This window comes from Botryllus schlosseri, chromosome 15 (assembly GCF_051294905.1).
Source record: "Botryllus schlosseri isolate E-star chromosome 15, Bs_hap1, whole genome shotgun sequence".
Lineage (NCBI taxonomy): Eukaryota > Metazoa > Chordata > Ascidiacea > Stolidobranchia > Styelidae > Botryllus > Botryllus schlosseri.
The window spans coordinates 21,382,916-21,391,898 of NC_137250.1; the positions used below are offsets into that span (position 1 = coordinate 21,382,916).

At 38.4% G+C, this 8,983-nt stretch overlaps 1 protein-coding gene across 5 annotated transcripts in view; it reads right to left on the reverse strand.

Moving 5' to 3' along the window:
- Positions 1-6,616, reverse strand: part of LOC145457192 (intraflagellar transport protein 140 homolog) — a 35,100-nt gene extending 28,484 nt beyond the window's left edge. For 2 of the 5 annotated variants that reach the window (XM_080335368.1, XM_080335367.1), the window contains exons 1-8: positions 6,422-6,616; positions 6,237-6,342; positions 5,418-5,539; positions 4,730-4,860; positions 3,217-3,356; positions 2,150-2,274; positions 1,412-1,551; positions 1,245-1,351 (exon numbers count right to left, since the gene is read on the reverse strand). In XM_080335368.1, coding sequence (XP_080191494.1) covers positions 1,245-1,351; positions 1,412-1,551; positions 2,150-2,274; positions 3,217-3,356; positions 4,730-4,860; positions 5,418-5,539; positions 6,237-6,342; positions 6,422-6,568 — 1,018 coding nt within the window. In that variant the 5' untranslated portion in view covers positions 6,569-6,616. Of the gene's footprint in view, positions 1-1,244; positions 1,352-1,411; positions 1,552-2,149; positions 2,275-3,216; positions 3,614-3,830; positions 4,092-4,148; positions 4,215-4,729; positions 4,861-5,417; positions 5,540-6,236; positions 6,343-6,421 lie in introns of those variants that run through there. The other 3 variants (XM_080335371.1, XM_080335369.1, XM_080335370.1) reach the window with 3 other exon arrangements.
- Between the last annotated feature and the right edge of the window lie 2,367 nt (positions 6,617-8,983).

The following is an 8,983-nucleotide window of genomic DNA, read 5'->3' on the forward strand; positions in this document are numbered from 1 at the left end:
ACGAATTGCGCAAGTAAAAATGTACGAGGTTTTATGGAATATGTGCTATAATGACGCCGATTTTAGATGGTTCCAACCTTACCTCGTTTATAACTCAAGCCTACTGGACTATAACTGAAGACTAGTGGTAATCAATTACGCATGTACTGTACATACGCACGCGTCGAACATGATTGCGGACATTCGATGTCGTTCAGTTACGAGATGTCATTCTTTAATCACAATCGCTAATCAGCATACACTTAATCGCATTTTATCCAAGCCATCGAGAAATAGGAGCCAATGCATGTAGGCCCAAGACGCGGTAGTTAATCTAGCGATATCTTTAGTACTAGGCCTATTGCAGATGCGATTGTGTAGGCAAGCGAAGATATCGTGCACACCAAGCCAATGCAGATGTGATTGTGAAGGCCAGTGACGATATCGTGCGCACAGGGCCTATTGCAGATGTGATTATTCAAGCCAGCGGAATTAGGCTTGTTGGAGACGCGGTAAATGAGGCTAGCAATAATTGCCGAACGCGCGACAATGAATGACCTGATTTCGCAATCATCTCAGCGGGAGATCGTGTCGCGTTACATTGTGTAGTGCAATGCGCCAGGACGAATCTCGCTAATTAGCAATACGACTTTCGTTAATTAGCCGCGACTTTTGTTATTGGCCGCGCGCAATACTCATAATACAACTTATTGAATTGCAACCGACTATTAGCGTCAGAGCGGTCATTTAAAAAGGGCGAGGTTTCGTGTTAAAGGAGGGGGTTTCGCGTTTGTAAAGGAGGGGGTTTCGACCCCCGAAACCCCCCCCCTGGCTACGCGCCTGGTTACAACTATGGCTCACACTAGCGGTTTTCCACCGTTGGCGGAAATATCAATAATATATGTAATATCAAAAAAGAATTTACAATTTCTTAGTTGAATTAGCATATATATTATTCCTAATTACATTTGTTCGATACCGATTGTTGAAGGTCGCCAATCGACAAAATTTCGTTTCAAATTTTACAGATTTCCAAGCTAAAAAGGGTGTGAAGAATGTGACATCACCGGCATGAAATTTCGAATAATCGAGGTGGAGAGAGCGATTCAATTTTTGATATAATGTTCTTTCCAATTCTCTATTAGTTGCCGACGATTACCCCTGACGAGTGTCAGCCGATAATATTCGGGTTTATTCCGACGTGAATATACTACTCAATTATAATGTAAGTTCTCTTCATATATAACAAAATAGGTATTTCTTACGTTTTTGTTCAGAGTACGCCACACACACGATACGTTCGTCATCCATGTATCCTTGCTCGACGCCGAGCGAAAGCGTGTAGTTGTCATTAGATCTCAAATCCCACAAACTGAACAAGATTTATAAAGCTAAAAAAATGAATGAAAAAAATAAAAAAAATGACTCGAACCGTAGCGATCGATCGGAAGTGGCAGCTGCCAGCAAGCCCTCCCCCGCCCATGTGATATCGGACTGGGTGCCCTGTCCGCTCAGTTTGACCGCGGTCAGTTCTTCGGCCTTGCCGTCACCGTGGATTTGCGATACAACAATCTAAATATTTGAAAAGTAATTGATAGTGCCAGGCACGATGATTCCATATTAGTTAGGTTACCTAATTTAAGCCTACACACCAAATTTGGTTCAATTCCAGCGAGTAGCCGGATTGCTACAGGAGTACAAAGTTTCTATTTGTTATCTTAAAATAAATGAAGAAAAATTTCAAAATTTTCTGTTCACCCCATGAAAGTGTTAGGTTGTCTACAGAAACGATGTTCACCGAATTTGGTTCAATTTCAACCAGTAGAAGCGGAGTTATTGCCGTCGAAAAATTTGGATTTGAATAAAATAGTATTACGGTGGGCACAACCATAATAAATAATTAAAGAATCGGTCACCGTAAACACTATTTTATTAAAATCCAAATTATCATTAATGTGCTGTAGTACATTATATCCTTTATGGTCGCGTAAAAGGTACATATTTCGCCTTTCGCACATCATCTCACGTCATTGACGTCATAACGAGTGATATTTGACGAACTTGAAGCCTAACGCTCATTGCTCAATTCATAATCAAATCAATCAGACATCGGATTTTGCTCAGCCCTAGTCATTAAACTACTGTGTGATTTGCGCATTAAAGTTTTCACCTCCAAATCAGACGAGATTGACACGAGTGCTTCCCTTTCGCTGTACAACAACAGCTTCTTGATTGCGCTGTCCATTTTTATGCACTGAATATTGTCTCCTTTGCTGTTCACGAATATCACGTCACCTGTAACGTCATTATAGAGGTTTAAATGTAAAATATAGAATTTAATCTGCTCTTGAAAGGTTGTTGACATCCGCGATTACGTGTGAAGATAACTATGGATTGGTAAGGGTGGTGCATATTTATTCCAAGGCAAAATGTATGAAGTCGCAGGCTTGTCCATTATTCGAAAAATAAAACACAGAATTTTCAACTGATTTAGATATTTAGGACTCATTCTGATGTGATATAGAGGTGATAGTCTACTATTGACTTATCCTACGTCGCAATGCTGCGAGCGGTATAGGCCTACCAAACTGTTTAAAAATAGAGGTTTTAGGTGGCAAAAGATGCTTCAATACACTGATTATCACTTGAGAAATATAATAACCTGCATTTAACCTGCTTGTCAGTTTATTTATTTTTTGTGGTCGTTAATTTCAAGGAGGAAAGTATTTAACTAGCGAAACATAGCACCATCACTTTAATGGGGATATTTTGATGGATTCAAATAATTTCCAGCTAATTGGTGTGACATTTATTTTTCATTGAATGCCGATGTCTTTAGCCAAACTCTATCACAGAGCCTTAAGCATCACTCTCCAATAGGCGTGCATGGAACACGGTTTTTGGTCATGTCGTAGCAACGAAATACGACGATGTAAACACTATTATTACCAAATCTGGCCGACATTGCAAATTGGTCGGCGGCGGCTTCTACTGGTTGGAATTGAGCCAAATTTGGCGTGCAACGTTTTTTCAGGCAACCTGATGATTTAACAAGGTAATCGTTGAATTTTAAAAGAAAAAGAAATTTTTGAACTATTTGTGACTGTCAAATCTTCATATTTGAGTCGGGTATTCAAGTTGGTTGGAGGAGATGTGTTCTAGTAGTTGAAGAAATAAAAATTCAGAAGTAAAAACTGGACTCCAGACTGGCTTATTAACACAAAATAACTCAAATACCGTTAGCGGAGCCGAAAAAGAACGAAACGCCGTCCGTAACACCAGATTTCGGAGTGCCGTCGGCTTGATTATAACTCAAAAACTGATCCAAAGCTTTTTCGTCTCCCCTTACGGCCGCCTTGGCCAGACTGGCGATCTTGCTGGAATAGAAATATCAGGAAATTGGAGTTAGAGAGGTATTACGCGAGCATTCGCCGCCATACACTGTAAAGCTTCTACAAACTACAAAATTTTAAAAATGTAGAACTAGAACTACCGGTAGTCACTTTTCAAAACTCGCTCTCAAAATCTAGAACTAGAACTACTCGCTTTTCAAAACTAAGAACTAGAGCTATTCAAAATAAGCAATCAGAACTAGACCTAGGACTACTGACTTTTCAAAAACTCGCAACTACAACTACAACAACTCACTTTTCCAAATAAGCAATCAGAACTAGATCTAGAACTACTGACTTTTCAAAACTCGCAACTAGAACTAATCACTTTTCAAAATAGGCAATCAGAACCAGACCTAGAACTACTGACTTTTCAAAACTCGTAACTAGAACTAATCACTTTTCAAAATACGCAATCAGAACTATATCTAGAACTAGGCCCTACTCACTTTTCAAAACTCACAACTAGCGCTATAGCAAATCACTTTTCAAAATAAGCAATCAGAACTAGACCTAGGACTACTGACTTTTCAAAACTCGCAACTACAACTATAACAACTAATTTTTCCAAATAAGCAATCAGAACTAGACCTAGGACTGCTAACTTTTCAAAACTCGCAACTAGAACCAGAACTACACACTTTTCAAAACTAAGAACTAGACCCACTCACTTTTCAAAATACGCAGTCAGAACTATATCTAGAACTACCCACTTTTCATAACTCGCAACCAGAACTAGAACTACTCACTTTTCAAAATAGGCAATCAGAACTAGACCTAGAACTACTAACTTTTCAATACTGGCAACTAGAACTACTCACTTTCAAAATACGCAACTACAACTAGAACTACTCACTTTTCAAAATCCACAAGTAGAAGTAGAATTACTCACTTTGCAAAACTCACAACTAGAAGTAGAATACCTCACTTTTCAAAACTCACAACTAGAAGTAGAGTTACTCGCTTTTCAAAATCTGTAGCTAGAACTAAAACCAGAACTCACTTTTCAAAATGCGCAACTAGGACTACTCATTTCTCAAAATTCGTAATTAGCACTACGATATAACCCCCCTAAATTCCTGGTTATGTCACTGTTAGTGGTTGTAGGCACAGGAACTGCGCAAAGTCTAAGTGCTTCTGTAAGTGAAATATGTAAGTGCTTCTTGGGAGGTACAGAACTCCAATGTACAATTGAATATTATATTCATATAGAAAAAAATTCAATACTTTCGACTGACAATGGTAGGGGGTAATCGTCAGCAACTAGCAGAGAATCGGAAAGAAAATTGTATATCAACACTATCTAAGTTATAGTACACATATGTCACATAAGATATTCAAACAAAAGTAATCATTACCTCATCACTGCGTCGTTGTTACCAGTTGGCGCTATACATTGCGTGACCTCTGAACCCAATTCATGTCGACAGATAGGGTTTAATTGAACACGGCCCTTGTCATTCACTCTCCATAGAGCGATTATGCCACTCTGAAGGCAATAAAGGAAACTATTAGCATCGCTAACGGAAATAGTTGTGAATTGTAGTGTCATGTGCGGCGTGTGGAATGTGCATAGCATTGTCAGAAACCAGCCATCCCTTGGCCGTGTTGCAAACAAGCCAATTCATTGCTTAATTTCATTTGATCCGAGTCAAGCCCATGGTTTTTCATGTCGACTCGAGTCACGTCATCTTATCCGAGTAAGAGTCATGGTAGAGTATAGATTGAAGGACAGATTGAGTTGTTATATATTCTGAATTGAGTAACAAATATAAAGGTAATTATGCTTGCAAAAGGGCAATGCATCGCTCGTACATATGTAGAACTGCTAGACTGCATAGGTAGTTGTATGGCGTCGGTCTATAAATAACAGCAAAATAGAGGTTATTCTACGAAAGATGCTTACCCTACATAGGGTTGTTCAAAAATAACTTTTTAAAGTAAGCCCGAAAAGGCACTTAAAATCGTCATACTTCTCTTTGGATCCGACATAATTCTGAATCCAACACTAAAGTCAATTCTACTGCAGACAGGAATATTTCTCACCTTATCCCCAGATGCTAGTCTGGATCCGTTTCCAGACCATTCCAATACAGTGATGGGTTGATCATGCATTTGCGGCACGTCATGCAATTCCTCGTTGTGATCATTCCATATTTGAATCTCACCTGAAGCAAATCAAACCAGTCAGGACAATACTGATTTCAAGGTTATCTAAATGAGCCACAAGCTAGATGCCGTATCTTTTGAACATCGGCTCAATATATAGTTGCAGGTATATCTGTTGGGCTCTAGTCTTGAGCAGAATAAGAATAACCGTCAGTATTAGGGCTGTTCAAAAATAACTTTTTTCTGAAAAATTTTACTGGCTACTTGATAAGATTGCTAGGTTACCTTAAATAACAATGCACACAAATTTTGGCTAAATTCCAACCAGTAGAAGCGGAGTTATTGATGTTCAAAGCTCAAGATTTCATATCATAGTATTTACAGTGGGTAGATCTATAACAAATCATTTAATAACTTGCTACCGTAGGCTAAACACTAGTTTTTCCAAATCCAAAATTTTGTCCTCCAATAACTTCTACAGGTTGGAAAGGGGCCAAATTGGTTGTGCATCGTTTTTTCAGACGACCTAACAATTTCATGGGGTAGTCAGTGAAATTTGAAATAAATTTATAGGCCTACTTATTTTTATTAAATAAATCAAAAATTTTCTACATTAACTTCATTTCCACTGGTTGGAATTGTGCCAAAATTGGTGTGCAGCATTTTTTTTAGACAACCTAACAACTTGATCAAGTAGCCACTAAAATTTAAAAAAGCTTTTTTGAACAGCTTTACATAAATAGTTACTATACATACCATTCTCCCAAGCAATTGCAAGCAAATTACGTCCAGGATGCCACGCGCATCGTGTAGGAAGGTAGGTTCTGTGAATAAGACTTTCCGATTTGTTCTTTTTCTCTCCCTTAAACAATTATATAGAGATTTTATTTATATTTATTAGTTGCAATTTTACAAATTGTAAACAACGCATTCATACTCACGTCTGAGTTATATATGTTCACATGACCAGCACCACCACTGGGCGAGCCGGAACAAACGGCAAATATATTTGATACTTTCTGCCACGCAGAGTGAATTGTAATGTATTCGGCAGGAGTATGGAGGGCTTTGTCGAAATATAATGCCATGGTTATAGCAAAATACGCTAAAGGAATATATTACTGTTATTCAAAGGGATAGATCACAAAAAACTTTCTCGCTTCGTGTTGAAAATACAAAAGCAAAGGGACACAGATTTCTCAAACTGCTTCGAAAATAAATCAGAAATCATTTTCATTGCAAATAAAAATAGTCAACAAAGTCTTCGAGTCCATGAGCATCATCAGTATATTATTTCATCATTTCAAAACACAAGATTGCGATACAATGAAAAGACATTGTCTAGAAGTGACTTGAAGTGGTCTTGGAAATCAGGGATCATCATATGATCCCACACGTAAATTAAATATTTAAATCTTAGGTAGCATGGCATGTTACTGAATCTTGAAATTTCATTTCTCAATGCATAAATGCAGATTTCGTGGTTCTGCTCCTTCAACTTGAATGTATAGAATGCTTCTTTATTGAATTTTGATTTAGTATTTCAAGTTCAACATTGACTGGTTTGCAATGGATCAGCTGTTATTGCAGCGGCACATTATCTGATCCCGATCAAGACTTGTCGCATTGGATGGTTTAAACTGGACATTTGAAAGATTTTTGAAAGGATGAAATAATTGGTACGAAATTATGAGCTGATTGAAGAGTATATGTGATAAACATCGCTAGCTCTTCGTCTCCCGTCATTACCATCACGTCTAAAATGCCTCCCATGGATGCCATATATTTTTATCCTTCTTAGATGCATGTTCTGCTTCTGAGGCTCTAAATATCAATATTTCAAACGAGATCTACGAGATTATGATTAATTAGCTGTTTCTAAACAGTTTTCAAACATCAGGTACGCTGCATGACTAAAGAAAATGAACATCCAATCCAAAAATCAAGGATTTCAGTTAAGCAACAGTATTGAGCGTGTTGTTGGCAAAGAAACCGAAATCAACTTTGGAATTTACGTATCATTACGCCATCTTGCGGCGAAAAATTTCTGTCAACATCTACGGATGCAGAACTGAAGATCGTACCTCCCGATGAAATAATGGCGATATAAAGGTCAGCTAATCAGCTGATAGCGAGAATTACTTTTGCCTAGGTCCTTGGGACATCATTCCTTCAAGACGTTGAATTCGTAGTTTACGTTTTGGTATCTCGTCCTTCATTGACAGATGTCTTCTTCGCAAACACTTTTAACAGCATTAATAGGCGAGTGCAAGAGCGAGAATTCTGGGGAAAGATGCGGTAACTGTGTTGATAAGGTAAACTACGACTTACAGATATATCTTACCTTTCATTCAGTGTGCGATGTGCAATAATATATGAGGACCAAGGTGAGTGTTTGATTAGAGTTACCTGTTTGTTGGCATATCAGGGACAAAATCTCGTAATTTGACTCAAAACTAGTTCCAATAGATAGCGTAATGGAGACGTCTTAAGGCGAATTCACCGATACCCGGTTCGCACGGAAAATTGCCTCTATTTGATCCCAATAAACGTAAAACCGCAGCCATTACGTGTTTATACTATCTTTATGATTTATAGAAATTCGATTTCAAACCAACTCTACTGGATCGGATCAACTTGACATCCCGGAAAATACCCATTAGGTAGATTTGTTTTGAATCCTCGAGATTACCGGACCACGGCTGACCTATAGATCTCGCCTTCCATGACATGCCACTCCATTATTGTCGCTTGCTTTTTTCTATACTATCTTCTTTACTTTTCAGTGTGCAATGTGCATGCCTCCTCTTTACATCGCTTACGCCAAGGTGGGTGTCTGATTCCATAGACTACTCCAAGGCGCTTCGACTTTGTCATATCGAGCCTCCCGTCTACCTTGCATGTCGCATTTCACAGCTACATTTTTGTAGTGGAAAGTGGAAATTTCTCAAATTTTGTCAGGAAATTGTCCTCCCAGGACGCCTAAATACCCTCCTTTACAGCTAGGCTAACGGACAGGTCTAACTGAAAATCACCATAAATAACGCGGAATAGGTAGTGCAGACGTTGGAGCTGGTCATTATAGGGAGTCGAGTCAAAGTGATGACCTTTTTTAAAGTCAACACAACAAGATTTCCAGTAAATATCCCAAAAACAGCTGTTTTCAGTTTCTGTTATGCATTTTAAAGTGTCCTCTTGACAACAGAAGGTTTTGAAGCGTCAAAGGTCTATCTGGGCTGAACGAATAGAAGTAGTCAATGTACTATAACTGGGGTCAAAGCCATGAAGTAGGACGAATTGCCGAAACGGAAGACGTTTTCGATTTCTCGAAATAGGACGTATGGTAAGACTGTAGCAACTAAAACTGTGAAGCCAAATGATGTTGTTTTTTCTCACCAATATAATAGGCTTACCATATTTTGGAAATCTAAGAAGAGGACACCTTTTCAGAAATATGAGACTTGCAAAACCGGAGAAGAATTCTCAAAAACTGGTGAATTTTT